The sequence below is a fragment of the Podarcis bocagei genome (genome assembly GCF_964188305.1).
Source record: "Podarcis bocagei genome assembly, chromosome: 17".
In the NCBI taxonomy this organism is placed as follows: Eukaryota; Metazoa; Chordata; class Lepidosauria; order Squamata; family Lacertidae; genus Podarcis; species Podarcis bocagei.
This window is the reverse complement of record NC_138143.1, coordinates 738,312-755,701: the sequence shown is the minus strand read 5'-3', so window position 1 is coordinate 755,701 and position 17,390 is coordinate 738,312. Positions and strand designations below refer to the sequence as shown.

The 17,390-nt window shown below is 43.8% G+C and overlaps 2 protein-coding genes and 2 long non-coding RNA genes across 19 annotated transcripts in view; 3 read left to right on the top strand and 1 right to left on the bottom strand.

Moving 5' to 3' along the window:
* Positions 1-761, top strand: part of CXXC1 (CXXC finger protein 1) — a 31,449-nt gene extending 30,688 nt beyond the window's left edge. For all 5 annotated transcript variants that reach the window (XM_081177385.1, XM_081177388.1, XM_081177386.1 and 2 more), the window contains one exon: positions 234-761. The gene's annotated coding sequence lies outside the window, so the exon portion shown is untranslated. The remainder of the gene's footprint in view (positions 1-233) is intronic.
* The window catches only part of LOC308577359, a 207,657-nt gene that overhangs the window by 45,882 nt on the left and 144,385 nt on the right, over positions 1-17,390 (bottom strand). The window lies entirely within an intron of this gene.
* The window catches only part of LOC308577293 (methyl-CpG-binding domain protein 1-like), a 178,683-nt gene continuing 165,890 nt past the window's right edge, over positions 4,598-17,390 (top strand). For 9 of the 12 annotated variants that reach the window (XR_014003573.1, XM_081177359.1, XM_081177352.1 and 6 more), the window contains exon 1: positions 5,252-5,440. Coding sequence is in view for 9 of the 12 variants with exons in the window: in XM_081177359.1 (XP_081033485.1) it covers positions 5,438-5,440 (3 nt within the window). In the remaining 3 variants the exon portion in view is untranslated. Of the gene's footprint in view, positions 4,708-5,251; positions 5,441-17,390 lie in introns of those variants that run through there. The other 3 variants (XR_014003572.1, XM_081177353.1, XM_081177355.1) reach the window with 2 other exon arrangements.
* LOC308577360 lies at positions 5,449-11,376 on the top strand. Its single transcript, XR_014003608.1, has 2 exons — positions 5,449-7,203; positions 7,564-11,376. It is a non-coding gene; the product is annotated as an uncharacterized lncRNA (long non-coding RNA).

Here is a 17,390-nt window from a genome sequence, read left to right as displayed (position 1 = left end):
TGAGCCCAGGATTAAAAGCTTTTCTTGGCTACTGTGACCACAGGAATGATCAGGGAGGCTTTTTCTCCTTGGGTCTGATCAACAACTTGAATTGCTTGCATGCAAATTGGCCTGCCTGCACTTTCCTGCAAAAGGGCAGCAGCTGGAATCTCTGGCTCGGCTAAGGGTAAGGTGGTAGGGTCCTGTGCTGTGTCTTTTCTTCCCTAAAGTCTGTCTGTCTTTTTCCTCTGCAGGTGTTTTCCTTCATGACCAGACCTTCATGAACCAGAACCTTTTTTTTATTTTCATAAGCTCTCTTTTTTTAAAAATTAATTAAAATGGTCTGGTGTTTTGGCTCTGAGCCCCTTCTTCTTTATCTTGTAGAATCTAGCAGCCTTTGACCTCGCCCCTGTGCCAGTGGCCTTTAGCCTTGCCTGTATATAGTCTTTTTAAAGAAATATTCATACGGTTTTAAGTGGGAACCCGCCCCCACCCAAAAAATGGAAAAGGAAAGGGAAAGTGTTTTTGCTACTACCGGCTTAAGCTAGCCCCAACTTCTCTAAGCAGGATTTTGATTAGATGTGATGCTGTATTGCAGCACAGACTTTTCTAGGCATTAAGTGGCCACCCCCTTTCCATGTAGTTGCTGTTGGCTAACAGACATTGAAAGGAGGGGGACTGGCTATTGAATCAGGGCAAGGAAGGCAGCCATGCACAAACAAACTGTTTTATTGTGCTGCTGCTTGGAGGCATAAGAGAGTCTAATAAAAGGTACATTCAAATGTTCTGTGAGTGTGTGTTAATTAGGCAGGATGTCTTGAAAGTGTGAATTACTGTTTTATTTGCTGCTGCTGCTTCCCTGTCTTTCTCTGTCCTTCCTGGTAACCCAGATCTCTTCTAGTTCTGCAACCTCCGCTTCTTTTGTTATCTGTGCAAGAGGTGACAGGAACAAGTTGTCTACCAGCCTCGTTTACCTCATCACTGCCAGAGTGCCAGATAAATCCACCTATAGTTCTCATTTTGTGAAGCCTGTCCATGTCTTCACTTCCCTGCTTTTGCTGTCTTCCCATCCAACCACAAGAAGGTGAAAGAGAGCCCTAAAAAGCACAAAGGCACAAACTTAACTTGTATTAACCTGAAAGTAGAGAAAAGCCAGCCAGCATGGACAAGGATGATGGAGTTGTAGTCCAACAACGTAAAAAGGGCATCACACTGGTTACCTTTGCTATCTGTGGTAGGAGGTACCTTCACTTTGTGTTTAGATGCCACAGCCATGTGTTGGTGATACCTTTTTGTTGTTTTCCACAACTCTCTATGCCTGATGACATTCAAAGGCTTTTGCTAGCTTTTGCTAACTGTTCCCTATTTCTTCTTAGAAATAAAATGACAGGTCATTCTCCTACCAGCTTTTGATGATAAAACCTGTAGATAGCATACGTTTATGTATACTGCTGGCATCCGTCTGTTGAGAGACAATGGAGTATGCCTTCAGTGGTGAAGTCAAACTGCTGCATTAACAGCACTGAAGTGGCCTCCCTGGGGCGCAAGCCTGGGCAGTGTGTATGGAGGTCCTGGGCTTGCATCAATCAATCAATCAATGTTTATTACGGAGCTCCTGGGCTGCCCGGACACCAGAGCTTTGGGAGGAGAGGCAGGAATGGAAGCAATATGCATCTAAATGTCTCTTTAATAAGTGATGTAACAAAACTGTAAAGGTAAAGGGACCCCTGACCATTAGGTCCAGTCGCGGATGACTCTAGGGTTGTAGCACTCATCTTGCTTTACTGACCGAGGGAGCTGGCGTTTGTCCGCAGACAGCTTCCGGGTCATGTGGCCAGCATGACAAAGCCACTTCTGGTGAACCAGAGCAGTGCACAGAAACGTCATTTACCTTCCCGCTGGAGTGGTACCTTTTATCTACTTGCACTTAGCATGCTTTTGAACTGCTAGGTTGGCAGGAGCAGGGACCAAGCAACAGGAGCTCACCCCATAGCAGGGATTCAAACCACCAACCTTCTGATCGGCAAGCCCTAGGTTTAGACCACAGCGTATCTTACTACTTGGGAAAATAGCTTAAAATGTTGTACCTAATTGGTAAAAAGAATGGAATTGTTCATGGAATTGTTGGCCTCTGTCTGTCTCAAGAGATATGCCTCCGGGGATGAAGTCAAACCACTGCATTAGCAGCATTCCTGAGGTTGCAAGTCTGGGCAGTGTGTGTGTGGAGGTCCTGAGCTGCCCAGATGATACAACTGCCCTCTCGGCCTTAGTGATGTCCAAAGGAAAGCAGAGCAAAATGTTTGGCACCAACTTGGCTGCAGGAGTTGCTGGAAGGAAGTGTTCAAGGTGCCATCCAACCATTTTAGGGACTCTACTCCAGATTTTTGTAGAGTTTACTTCTTAGCCTTTTCTTCTCCTGAAGATATCCTGTAAGGCAGTGGAGTTTTAGGATCAGAGTTTTCCTTCTCCTAGATGGGCTACTTTTCCAGGTGGAGGAACCTCACCTGCCCCACTTCCCTTTACAGCACATCCAGAAACCACTTTCTTGGCCATTGGACCCACTCTTGGTCTTGTCTGCTCAATCTGCCAGAGTCTCTCTTCACATGCAAGGAAAGTCCCTAAATCACTGAGGGTTTGAGACCCATCGGCTACCCTCCCCTGGTTTAGCTGGCAGTTAGCCATTCTAGGGGTGTGGCTGTTGTTGCATACTGACAGCTTCTTGAGCTGCAAGTGAGAGCTGAGTGCAAGATAGGGGGACCAAAAAGGGGCAAACTACCCCTGAACGAGCACAATGTGTCCCCCTAGAGGTACTACCCCTCCCCTAACACCCCATTACTACATCAGCTGTATATAAACAACAGAAGAGGTTCCAGCCTCTGTTTGGTTTCCCCAATTGCTTGCTGTTACCTTTTCTGTTTCAGTAAGCAAAAAATGTTGCTTGTTGGAGAATTCGCTGCTAGTGAGTCGAGGTGCTCAGCTGTGCAACAGATCTCAGTTAGGCCTTTTCCACTTCAAGGAGGCTCAGCCCAAACCCCAGAACTAAAAACTTGCATGCAGAAACTCTGGAGTCTCATTTCCTGGTGGCTGTGCTCCTGTCTTCCCTACAAAGCTGAGACTATACAGTCATACCTCGGGTTGAAATAGCTTCGGGTTGAGCATTTTCGGGTTGCGCTCCGCGGCAACCCGGAAGTAACGGAATGCGTTACATCTGGGTTTCACCGCTCGCCCATGTGCAGATGCTCAAAATGACGTCATGCGCATGCACGGAAGCAGCGAATCACGACACGTGCAGACACGGGTTGCGTTCTGCTCTGGATGCGAATGGGGCTCCAGAATGGATCCCATTCGCATCCAGAGGTACCACTGTACTACAATCCTTGTTCACAGGAGGGGGCTATGGGACTCAGAGACTTGCTCCCAAGCAGACGTGTTTTGGCTCTGCATCACTCTACACTTTCTGTCTTTTTTCCTGGAAGAAATCCACCCCCTGCTGTTTATTACCAATTTGTAGTTGCTTGATTGACCGAACCCAAAGAGTACTCATTAACGGTTCCTTATCCTGGAAAAAGTGACCAGTGGGGTGCTGCAGGGTTCTTTCCTGGGCCCGTTGTTGTTCAACATCTCTATTAATGACTTGGATGATGGAATTGGGGGGATGCTCATCAAATTCGCAGATGACACCAAACGGAGGGGTAGCTAATGCCGCAGAAAACAGAATCAGAATTCAAAATAACCTTAACAGATTGGAGAATTGGGCGCAAGCTAACAAAATGAATGGCAATAGGGACAAATGTTAGGTTCTGCACCTAGGCAGGAAGAACCAGCTGCACAAATAATAGGATGGGGGGGGAGTTCACCTGACTTACTAGCAGTACATGTGAAAAGGATCTAGGGGTCTTTGTGGGCCACTAGCTTATCATGACACAGCAGCAGAAAACAAACAAACAAAAAAAACTAATGCTGTTCTAAGTTGCATCAACAAAAGTATAGTGTCCAGATCAAGGGAAGTAATAGTACCACTCTATTCTGCCTTGGTCAGACAAACACCTGGAATACTGTGTCCAATTCTGGGCACCATAATTTAAGAAGAATGTTGACAAGCTGGAACGTGTGCAGAGGAGGGCAACCAAGATGATCCCAGGTCTGTAGACTAAAACTGATGAGGAACGGTTGAAGGAGATGGGTGTGTTTTGCCTGGAAAAGGAGACTGAGAGGAGATATGATAGCCATCTTCAAATATTGTAAGGGCTATCACATGGAAGAGGGAGCGTGCTTGTCTCCTGCTTTTGTGGGTAGGACTTGAGGCAATGGCTTCAAGTTACAAGAAAGCAGATTCTGACTAAACATTTGGGAAAGCTTTCTGACAGTAAGAGCTGTTTGTCAGTGGAACAGACTCCCAAGAGAGGTGGGGGACTCTGCTTCCTTGGAGGGCTTTAAACAGAGATTGGATGGCCATGTGTCATAGATGCTCTAGCTGAGATTTGTGCATTACAGGACGTTGCACTACATGACCCTTGAAGTCCCTGCCAAGATTCTATCACGTGGGGGTTGCGCGCACCCGGATATCGCGCGTGCGCCCAGCGCCCTGGAAGCGCCTTCCTCTTCCAGGTCATCTTTGAGGCGTCGCTGACGTCGCGGGGGCGGGTCCGCGCGTGCGCCTCCTGCTCTCGGCTGCCGGTGAGGAGGCGGCGGCAGAGCCCCTTCGAGGCCCGGTTCCCTTCGCCGCTGGTGAGTGAGCGGGGCTGGAGGCGGGCCACGCGGTCGAGGCGAAACCCGGCGGCCCGGCGCCGCCGCCTCTGCGCCCGCTCCCGGAGGAAGCCCCGAGGACCGCGTCCGCCGCCCAGGCGAGTCGAGGCTCCGCCGGCCACCGGGCGAGCGGGGCGGCTCCTGAGGGGACCCCCCTTCGCCCCGGGAGAGGCCGCGGTGCTTCCTGTGTGTGCTTCGGGGGCTGGAGAGGCCAGGCCTGCCGGGGGCGGCTCTCCTGTGCGGAGCTGGGGTGTTCCCACGGCGGGGGGGGGCGGGGTCCCCTTCTTGGTCTCTTTGCGAGGCCTCCCCTCTGGACACAGCGCCTTCTCTGCCATGGTGGTGGCCCCGAAGAGCCTGATCTGCTGGGTGAAGAGCTCCATCATGGCCGGCCTCTTGGTAGTGAGAGAGCGGGTGTACGATAAAGTTTCGGGTGGGCTGAATCTTCATATTGAAGGGCTGCAGCTCCGCAGTAGAACCCAAGCTCTGTCTGCAAAAAGTTCCTGGTAAAGCCCTCTGTTCTCTCCAGGTAGGAGATACCCCAGAGAGCTGCTGCCAGTCAGTGTTGACAGCACTGAGCTAGACGGACCAACGGACTGTCTGGGTATAAAGCAGTTTCCTGCTCCTAGCTCAAGAGTGAAGGCTTATTTAAGCAAAAGGAGTTGTTTGGCATTTTCTGGGTCCTTAAGTTTTGGATTCTGGCATAACAAACAATATGGCAATAGAAATTGGAATGGAAGGCTGGAGGAACTTGCTGGCTGTTGTCCTGCTTTGTGTTGGAGCATGCTGATCCACTAGTAGGCTCTGATCCACTAACCAGTATAAAAAACTGGCAGTGATCTACCACACGCTCCCGTTGTCATCCTTCAACTTAAACATAACTCTCCCCGCCTGCCCCTTAACATGTGTGTACTTGGTGTGTTTATTTTAGACCCCCTCAGGGCCAAACTGGTCTGTCTTGTGTGTCATATGCACGTGGGGGTGCATGTGTGGAAGGAGGTGGCTAACTGGACATGGGGGGGGGAGTTTAAGGGAGGGGGACAAAAGGGAGGCAAAAGTTCTCTCTTTGAGGAGCCAGTTCTCTCCCTCCCTAAACACATCAACGTGAGCGGCAGAAATCAAGACTGCCTTCCTCTCTCTAGCAGGGAAGGAGAGGCACTCCCCAGATCCCCAGCCAGGGGGAAGTCAGAGCCTCGAACAGTAGGAGTCCAATCATGTTATGCCCCTTGCCCCTAAGTTAGTACCTGGCAGGAACACCCCCCCCCTGCACACACCCAGACCCTCAGGGCTGGAAGCACCCCCCCCACCAGCGCTCAAAGGGCAGCGGGAAGGATAGCAAGTTGGCACACACATACACCCCCCCAGCCCTCAGGGCGCCGCGTCCCCCTCACCCCAGCGCTCTAACCCCCAAGAGTGCAGCACAGGGGCAGGAAGGCAAGCCGGCTTGGCACCGCTCAGGCTTGCGGTGCTGCTCAGGCTTGCATTGCCATGGAGACTGGCAGCGGCGGCAGCTACTGCCACTGCATCCGAGGCTGCAGAGAAAGGCCCTGCAATTGACAAGAAACAATCCCACGATTCACTGGTCGATCACAATTGACGTGTTGTGCGTGCCTGGATTACCAAGTTCAGTTCATGGCATCTCCAGTTAAAATAACATTAAGATCCATAAGAACAGCTTACTGGCTCAGGCTAATGATCCAGCATCCTGCTTTCCCAGCCAGATACCTTTGGAAGCCCACAAAGATCTCATTTAGACAAGAATTCCATTTTTTGAAGGAATCCTTCCTGCCTCTAATCCCTTTTTTGACTTTGCTCTGATGGTACATTTCCTGATCTGAGGTATAACCTTCAGCTGTGTTTTTAAATAATGTCCAAGTGTTTTGGTGTGATTTGATGCCCTTGACATTGCCTTTCAACTTACTTTTTACCAGGCCCCTCATTTTTATTTTTTTAGTTTCCTTTCTGAAGTCACATGTTATCAGGTTTATTTTCTTGGCAATTGGTCATTTACATAGTATATTCAATTTAATAGCACTATGACCACTGCTTCCAACTGTTTTAGCAACACTTTCATCTTGGGCACCTTGGCACCACTTAAGATATTCCAGGGTAAATCCATGACCAGCTGTGTTCTAGGGCATATTCATTTGGAGTACAGTGGTACCTTGGGTTACATACGCTTCAGGTTACAGTCTCCGCTAACCCAGAAATAGTACCTCGGGTTAAGAACTTTGCTTCAGGGTGAGAACAGAAATTGTGCTCCGGGCGTGCGGCAGCAGGGGGAGGCCCCATTAACTAAAGTGGTGCTTCAGGTTAAGAACAGTTTCAGGTTAAGAACGGACCTCCGGAACGAATTAAGTACTTAACCCGAGGTACCACTGTAATCAGAATTTTTTCCGCTTTGTCATGACTAAACGCATATGTCACCAGTCTATATGATGGTAGTTGAAGTTACCCATTGTTTCACCATTCCCTCTTTTGGTTCATAGAATCATAGAGTTGGAAGAGACCACAAGGGCCATCGAGTCCAACCCCCTGCCAAGCAGGAAACACCATCAGAGCACTCCTGACATATGGTTGTCAAGCCTCTGCTTAAAGACCTCCAAAGTAGGAGACTCCACCACACTCCTTGGCAGCAAATTCCACTGTTGAACAGCTCTTACTGTCAGGAAGTTCTTCCTAATGTTTAGGAGGAATCTTCTTTCTTGTAGTTTGGATCCATTGCTCCGTGTCCGCTTCTCTGGAGCAGCAGAAAACAACTTTTCTCCATCCTCTATGTGACATCCATTTTATATATTTGAACATGGCTATCATATCACCCCTTAACCTCCTCTTCTCCAGGTTGTTTCCTTCATTTCATTCATCATCTCAAGAACTCATTGAACAGGGGGATGGTAGCATTTTCCTAGCACCAAGTTACTCTTAGGGCCCAGTATCATCATCCACAGTGTTTCTGTGGAGGAGAATTCCCTTTGGGGAATTTTGGCTTGCTGGGTCACATTGCCCTCTTTGACGTAAAGAGCAAATCCACCTCCAGTATGTGTCTCCCTGTCCTTCCTATAGAGTTCATATCCAGAGATAACATTATCCCACTGATTCTCTCCATTCCAACAGGTTTCCATTATACCAACTATATCAAGGCTAACCTCAAAGACCAAGCACACCACTTCACCCATCTTGGCACAGAGGCTCCTGGCATTAGCATACAGTGGTACCTCGGGATGCAAACGGGATCCGTTCCGAGCCCTGTTCGCATCCCGAACAGAACGTAAGATGTAACAGCACGTGTGCGCGGGTTGCGTTTCACCACTTCTGCGCATGCATGTGACGTCATTTTGACTGCGCATGTGCAAGCGGCGAAACCCGGAAGTAACGCGTTCCGTTACTTCCGGGTTGCCGCGGAGCGCAGCCCGAAAGCGCTCAACCTGAAGTGTATTTATCCCGAGGTATGACTGTACAATGTTTCTCTTCTTGTGTTTTGGCCTGCAGTTCTTTCTCATCTCTGCCCCTGCACAGGCTGCACTCACAGTGTCTAGTTCCATGCCTCCCACATTTAAATTTTCATTCAGTTTCTCCATTTTCATCCTAGAGAGTGATTGTTCTGAACTAGATTTTCTTCGGCTCCTCTTGGCTCCTCCTGTAATCAGTTTAAAAGCTGCTCTTCCACCTTTTTAATGTTAATTGTCAACAATCGAGTTCAAGTTGACTGCATCCCTCTTGCTCAGGTCTGTGGTGTCCCAGAATATCCCCCAGTACTTAACAAATTCAAACCCCTTCTCCCTACACCATTGTTTCATAATTCATGAAGTTATTTTGGAGGAAGCCATGTCAATTAAATTGTTTATGTATTCCTTGATGTAAAAAAACCTATGGCTAAACAAACAGATAATGCGTGACCACCAGAAATGTTAATGACAATTGAAGCATCTTGTTTGCCAATTTGTTTGACGTGAAGTAGGAATTCCTTTGTTGGTTTAAATAAAAGGACATCTGCAAGGAAAGCAAATTCTGCCTCTACTATTTGGCCATAGTTTGGTGCTTCTCAGCGGTGTTGGTTTTTAATGTTTCCAGACATGGCTTTCTTCATCTTTGTTCCTAATGTTTCAGTAGAGTGTGAGTCACATGACAACATCTGCTCAGCATAGTGAAAGCTGCAGCAAGCAAATAGTGCCTTGTATTGCTGCTTGAATTCTAGCAAGTGGGAGACATAAGCAGTGAAAGGTGGCAAGCAATGTGCCATTGTTGAAAGTATCATTGATGTCATCCTCCTTACCTCAAAGGGTTTTTTGGCTGCTTGTATGATCATCAGCTCATTTCCAAAACTGGTTTTGCTTTGTCCAGAGCCCTCTGTCGAAGAGCATACTTCTGCAGTTAAAAAAGAAAAGAAGATTTGGCAGAACCCTCTCATCCCACATGTGATGCCCTCTAGATGTTGCTGGGCTCCAGTTCTCATCAACCCCTGCCATCATGGCCGGCGGTTAGGGCTAATTGGAGTTACAGTCGAAAATACCTGGTGAGCACCAGGTCAGAGAAGGCTGGTCTAACCAAAGATCTTGGCTAGTCCCGTGTTCCTTAACCTCTGGAACATGGCAGTTACTGCCTAGCACTTTCTGTTATGATTGCAAGCTGTTGAGATAGGAGGTCCCCTGGCTTTGTGCCTGAAGGGGGGATTAGGACTGTGTGCTTGGAAGCAGAGTAAAATGGTTAGGGTTAGGTATAGGGTTTAGGGTTAGGGTAAAATGGTTAACAGCGGTAGTGTCAGAAAAATCAGGCTTGCATGGGATTTCAGAAGTCTCATTTTATAGAAAGTTGATGTGTCTGCTGAGCTTATTTGAATGAGAGTGCTTTGGAGCTGCCTAACAGCTGGAAGTATGTAAAATTGTCATTGGGAAAAGGTAGCATTTCCTCTTGGACACAGGAATGCAAACTTCACAACCCGGTGATTTGCCCACTCTGTTTATGAGTGGTTTACTTGAATGATATTTGGGCAAGTGTAGTTACTATGCTCCTAACTTTGTTTCAGTGTTAATGCTTTAAGATAACTCAGTTAGTATGCATCGTGATACCTAACAACAGGTATATAATGTTGTTCAAATGTGAGTTGATTTCATTAAGTATGAAGCATAATTAACTTGCACAATCATGATAATAAATTCCGCCAGGCCTTTGGTCGGGGTTCAGTCTGAGTCTTTTCTTTCTGTATAAGAACAAGCATTAAAGAGGCCTCCTAGCCTGCTCACAGGTCCTTTACAAGACCAGTGATAACAGTTGGCCCTGGAGAATATTAACCACTCTCAATTTTACGTGTGGACTGCCACCTGTCCAGATCTTAATTTACTCCAAACTAATTTTAAGATGTATTTCAATTAATTGATCGCCTGTTTTTATGTTCTTTGGATACTTCGTTAGTTTTATGATGTTAGCCACCCTGAGCCCAGCTCTGGCCGGGGAGGGAGGAGGTACAAATAAAAATTTATTATTATTTATTTATTTGTGTCATTCTGGAAACCAATCTTGTCTAAAAAGCTTTTGCCACAGAAGAAGCAAGGGGCAGGTTAGTGGGTGATCCGTGAGTTTGGGGAAAAGGAATGGAACTCTTGTTCCCTCTCCCACTTATGAAACTACGGGGAGAGCCAATGTTTGGAGAGCCAAAGCTTCAGAACTAAATTGGAAATCTGGTTCACAAATAAAAGAACTGCCCTCCTCTGCATTGAACCAAGTGACTTCCTGTGATAGCTGCTTGTGGTCTAATCATGAAATGTTGAGCAGAGCTATAACTTTAAGCTAGTAGAACTAGAATGTTGGGTTAATTGTTCTGAAGTAGTTAAGAGACTACAGAAACACATCCTTGAGTTAATAAAAGAAGTGATGGTAAAGTGGGCAATCGATTTTGGTTATAACATAGATAGAGTATGATAAATGGGTAAATTTATGGAACAAAGGGATGAAATTGACAGTGTGTTCCACTTTAAGGGAAAACCTGGAAAAAATGATGTACCGGTGGTATATAACCCTGGTCAAATTGGCGAAAATGTACAAAATGGGTAACAAAGCATGTTGGAAATGTAAACGTAAGGATCTCTATCATATGTGGTGGGTATGTGATGAAATGAAATTTTTTTTGGATCTAATATATAATGAACTTAAGAAACTCCTTAGGTACACATTTCCAAAAAAACCCGGAGGCATTCTTATTAGGGATAATAGGGGACGAAATAAAAAAGGAGGATCATAAATTATTCCAATATGCCATGGTAGCAGCTAGGATTCTTGTAGCCCAAAAATGGAAGTCATCGGAGATCCCAACAGTAATCGAATTGCAGGCTAAATTTTTCGAATATACGGAATTAGCAAAAATGACATATAAAATCTGACACCAAAAAGGGGCAAAGTTTGTAGAAGAATGGGGTAAATTTGTAACATATATGGGAATTAACTGTAGAAGTTTAAGATCTACAGCAGGGTTAATATAATTCTTGTGACGCGTATAGAAATGTAGAAGAAACTGTAAGAGAAGATGTATATTAAGAAAACTGCAACTGGGAAGGTAGGAAGTTGAGGCTTGTTTTACGCAATGTAAATAAGATAACACCAAGAATGGTTGTAAAGATTGTTTTATTTTGTTTTTTGGAAAATGTCAATAAAAAGCATTTTTTTTAAAAAAAGAGACTACAGAAACTTATTAAGTGATGTAAGTGGTGAGACTCAGTTAAATAAGTTTGAATAAATGTCAGGAATGTTAGTGAGTGAGTTACAATGTTATTAACTTAATGAATTACCGTATTTTTCGCTCTATAACACGCACCCGACCATAACACGCACGTAGTTTTTAGAGGAGAAAAACAAGAAAAAAATATATTCTAAATGAAACAGTGGATGTATGATTTTTTGTGGTTCATGCTGTGGCCACAGACATGTGATCTGACAGTGAGTTTGGAGTAGCCCAATGCAAAAATCCTGAGAATCCATGTGGATCCATCCTTTGTAACCATGTTTTAAGTGGGGAGGGAAGGAAAAGCACTCAAGGGACAAGGAGCATGTGTGGGGTGTGTGGAGAAGGATGCTGCTAATAATGCATAAGAGGGGTATAAGGGGAGACGGCTCCTCTCCTCTCCCACTTTGCTCCTTTAAAGCGAGCAGGCTCTGCTTTTCTCCCTCCTCCCCACTCATCCCCGGCAGCGGCTCTTCTCCCGCTTTGCTGTTTCAAAGCGAGCCACAGAGGAGGGAAGGAAGGGGAACCATGGATCCTCTGCTCACGACTGCAGCAGATCCCCCCCGCCACCCATAGGCATTCCCTCCATAACACGCACAGACATTTCCCCTTACTTTCTAGGAGGAAAAAAGTGAGTGTTATGGTGCAAAAAATACGGTATATAAAATAGATAAAAAGGTTGGGTTTGTGAATCAAACTTCTCAACTAGAAAGAGATCTGCTCAATAGTAACATTAGTCGTTAAAGTACCGTAGATTCTGGCGTATAAGGTGACTTTTTAACCCCGGAAAAGAGGTTAAAAAGTCAGGGGTCACCTTATAGGCTGGGTATGGGTGGTGTGGAGCGGAGGGCCCCCCCCCGCTGCCGTTGCTTCTTCCGAAGCAGCGAGCAGCAAGCTCAGCTCCATGCCGGGCAGCTTTCTCCCGGCGCAGAGCTGCCTAGCATAGTAGGCGACTGGGCTTATAAAACAAATCCCTAAATTGCAGCTGCTAATTTGGGGGGGTCGTCTAATACACCCAGTCGCCTAATACGCCAGAATCTACGGTAATGTAAAAAGTGTTTCGGATGCTTTTTAAAAAAAAGATATTTATTAGAGTTTCCAATTTTTTACAAACAAAAGAAAAAAAAACATAAAAATATTAAAAACACTTAAATTTCACAACTTATTTTCTTGTAACTTATTTCCCCGACCTCCTCATACCTCCCCTTCTTGTATACCCAGTTTAAGTTGTTTGTGCAGCAAATCCTTATCTCAACCTCTTAAATTATTATAACTTTAAATTCTTGCTTACAAAAAGAAAGTCGTTTTATCAGAGTTACAGCTTGAAACCACTTAATTTCAATCCAGCATCATTCAACATTCTTTAATTTTACGATATTTTTGTAAATAATCCTTAAATTTTCTCCAATCTTCTTCTGCCGACTCTTCTCCCTGGTCCCGGATTCTGCCAGTCATTTCTGCAAGTCCCATACAGTCAATCAGCTTCATCTGCCATTCTTCCAAAGTGGGTAGGTCTTGTGTCTTCCAGTATTTTGCAATGAGTATTCTTGCTGCTGTTGTAGCGTACATGAAAAATGTTCTATCCTTCTTTGACACCAATTGGCCGACTATGCCCAGGAGAAAGGCCTCTGGTTTCTTGAGGAAGGTATATTTAAATACCTTTTTCAGTTCATTATATATCATCTCCCAGAAAGCCTTAATCCTTGGGCACGTCCACCAAAGGTGAAAGAATGTACCTTCAGTTTCTTTACATTTCCAACATTTATTATCGGGCAAATGATAGATTTTTGCAAGCTTGACTGGAGTCATGTACCACCAATATATCATTTTCATAATATTTTCTCTCAAGGCATTACATGTCGTAAATTTCATTCCGGTGGTCCACAACTGTTTCCCAGCAGACATAATGTTATGACCAACATCTTGTGCCCATTTAATCATGACCGATTTAACCGTTTCATCCTGAGTGTTCCATTTCAACAGCAAGTTATACATTTTTGACAAAATCTTAGCTTTGGGTTCTAGCAGTTCTGTTTCCAATTTAGATTTTTCCACCTGGAAACCAATTCTTTTATCCTGGTTGTAGGCCTCCATTATCTGGTAATAATGGAGCCAATCTCTCACTTTGTTTTTTAGTTTCTCAAAACTCTGCAGTTTCAATTTATCTCCTTCTTGTTCCAAGATTTCCCAATATTTTGGCCATTTGACCTCCATATTGAGCTTTTTCTGGGCTTTTGCTTCCATCGGTGACAACCACCTTGGGGTTTTATTTTCCAATAAATCCTTATATCTTATCCAGACATTAAACAATGCTCTTCTAACAATATGATTTTTAAATGCTTTATGAGCTTTAACCTTGTCATACCACAAATATGCATGCCACCCAAAAACGTTATTAATGCCTTCTAAATCCAAAATATCTGTTTTCTCAAGAAGCAGCCATTCTTTCAGCAAGCAAAATGCCGCTGATTCATAATAAAGTTTAAGGGAAATTGGGCACCCCTGTCGTGTCCCTTTTTCTATCTTAAATTGTTCCGTAACCACATTATTTACAATTAGTTTAGCCTTTTGTTCAGAATATATTGCACCTATACCATTTTCAAAACCTTGGCCTACCCCCATACCCTGTAGATTCTTTTTCATAAAGCTCCAAGATATATTATCAAAGGCTTTCTCCGCATCCACAAATATCAAAACTGCTTTAGTGTTTATATTCACTTCTAGCTTTTCCAAAATGTCAATTACATTCCTTAGATTATCAGATAAATGTCTTCCCGGGCGAAAGCCCGCTTGGTCCTTATGAATCTCTTCAATCAATACTTTTTTCAGCCTCTTAGCCAAAATATCAGCAAAAATTTTGTAATCCACATTTAATAAGGACGGTAGTTCTTAAGTTGAGTCTTTTCAGTCTCTATTTTCGGTATGAGTGTAATATAAGCCTCTTTCCACGTTTCTGGTGCCCTTTTCCCCTCCAAAATTTCATTGCAGACTTCCTTCAAAGGTTGTATTAACCAATCCTTCAAAGATCTATAGTATCTGGAAGTCAAACCATCCGGCCCTGGAGATTTGCCCAATTGCATGTTTTGAATGGCCCCTTCTATCTCCTGATCAGATATTTTACAGTTCAGCATTAGCTTGCTTTCTTGTGAATTTTTTTGTAATCCATTTGTTTCCAAAAAACGGTCAATGTCCATTTCATTCTGTGGCCCTTGTGCATACAATTGCTTAAAGTACTTCTGGAAACAATTTCTAATTTCATTTGGGTTATGTACCTCTTTCCCGTCTACGTCCAGATTTGTGATGGTATTTAATTTTTGTCTCTTTTTCAATTGCCAAGCCAGTAATTTCCCACATTTATTCGCAGATTCAAAAGTCTTCTGTCTCATTTGTTTAATTTTCCATTCTATTTCTTGATTCATTAATTCCATATACTGTACTTGGTATAATTTTATTTCTCTCAAGATCTCCTGTGACTTTGGCTTTGCTCTCAGTTTTTTCTCCCCTTCTTTTATTTTCTCCAAAATTTTATCTTTTTTCTCACTTCGACTTCTCTTCTTTAATGCATTCTGTTGTATCAAGAACCCTCTCATCACAGCTTTACTTGCATCCCAGATTACTCTTTTTTCAACGTTGGTAGCCATATTTATTTCAAAATAATCTTTCAAAGTTTTTTGGGCCTTCTTATATATTTCTTCATCTCTAAAAAGGGTGTCATTCATCCTCCACCTAAAAGAGCCGGTTGTTATCTGGTTCATCTCCATCTTTACAGCATTGTGGTCCGAGTAAGTTTTTGGGCAGATTTCCACTTTCTTTATTTTAGGTGCCATTCCTCTAGTAATCCAAATTTGGTCAATTCTAGTCCAAGTCATCTTAGCTTCTGAGAAAAAAGTTCCCTCTCTCCCCAAAGGGTTCTTGGTCCTCCAAATATCAATCAAGTCCATATTGTCAGTTAGTTCAAAGAAAGTTTTAGGTAGTCTACCATCTTTGGTAACTACCTGTTTTTGTGCCTTGTCCATATTTGTAGATACTACTCCGTTCATGTTGCACATCAAAATAACATTATAGTCCATATAGTCCAACAAGATCTCATGCAACTTCTTAAAAAAATCAGATTTCCCTTCGTTCGGTGCATATACTCCTACAATCAGAAATTTCTCTCCTTGCAGTTGAATTTCAATTGCCAAATATCTTCCTTGTTCATCTTTAAAGATAAATTTCGGTAGCAATTTCTCATTTGCATATATCACCACACCTCTCTTTTTGACTTTGTCCGATGAAATAAATTCTTGTCCCAATCTCTTATTAATAAGCATTTTCCTGTGTGACCTCATTATATGTGTTTCTTGTAAACAAATCAAGTCCAATTGTTCTTTCCTTAATACATGAAAAACAGATTTTCTCCTCCGAGGGGAATTCAGTCCATTACAATTCCAACTTAAAAGTTGCAGAGCCATGATGGGTTACTTAGCTTTCCCTCCAACTGCACCAAGTTGTTGTTCTTCTTCTGTCGGTAGTGTGTCTTTCCCTGGGCCAGGGAGTCCAAATGATAGATTTGCTATGTCTAGAATTCCTTTTCCTGATGCTGCCGGCTCCTCTCCTGTTTCCACTTCCTTCTGTAAGTCCTCCTCGTGGTCGTTCAAAAACTTGTCTTTATCCTTCACTGACCTTATTCTTATTTTCCTTCCTTTGTATTTAAATGATAGATCTTGGGGAAATTCCCATCTGAAAAGTATTTTATTTCTTCTAAGTAGGTCAACAAGGTCTTTATAGTAAGCCCTAATATCCAAAATGTATTTAGGTATGTCCTTGAAGAACTCAACAAATGAGTCAATGAGTCTTCAATTTCCAAGGTTCTTTGGTAGTGCAGATTCAAGATTTTATCTCTTTCTTCTTTTGTTCTTAAAGTAATCAAACAGTCTCTTGCTCTGTTCCTTCCTTGTCTTCTGCCGAGTCTGAATGCACTCACTATCTTAAATTCATCTTTCCCCAGGTCCTGTTGCCAAAAGTCTGTAAATTCCTTTGTAAGAAAGTCTATCAGGTTGTCTTTCTCACTTTCAGGTACTGCTCTGATCCTTAAATTTCTCTCCTTTCTTTGTAGTTCAATCATAGACAGTGTCAAATCGTGGTCCTCTAATTTCTTGTATACTGGTGGTATCTTTTCTTGAACCGCGGTCACAATTTCCTTAGCTTCCTCAGCAATCTGTCGAGTCGAGGCCGATTCCTCTAGTAATTTTTCAATGGACTGTGTATTAGAGTTCACCTTGTTCCCCAGTTCATTAATACTTGTCGTGTTCAGATCAATTTTTGCTGAGGCACCAGCTACTTGCTTATTTGTCTCTGCAACCTGTTTGGCAAGTTTTTCCAAAGATGGATCAATCTTGCTAAGTGCCTGAGCCAATAGCTCTTCAGATGACATAGCTTTTGGTTTTACTTGCAAGGCAGCAGCTCCTGCTATGCCAGCTGTACCGGACGTTGAAGCCCTTCTCTGAGATGCAGTATCAGTTTTGTATGGTCTACCGGACCTGGTAGTAGTTTTTTCCTGTACGCCACTCGCCAGTTCTATCCTTCCTTTCCCATCTGCCATAACAAGTCCAAGGTCAGTCACACAGTCAGCAAGATTGTTTTGCCCAGTACTTTTCCAGAGCTTGGTAATTTAGTAGCAAAATAGTTGTTATAACATAGTCTCCTCTAGGGGGACACTCTTCCAGCTTCTCTATGCAACAGTTGGAAACAAATAAAGTTCTTAAAAGTTCCAATATCCCTCAGAAGCACAATTCCAATGTCTTTAAAGAGTTACTTTGTAATCAAAGGCAGTATATCTTTCTCAAAGTAACAATGTTCATTACCCTTGACATACAAGCAGCTCTTCCCAGTGACTGACTTTCTCTGTCAAAGCAGTCCGTTCCCAGATTTCCAAGGCTGCAGATATATCTTTACTCCCTCTTTTCATGCAGGT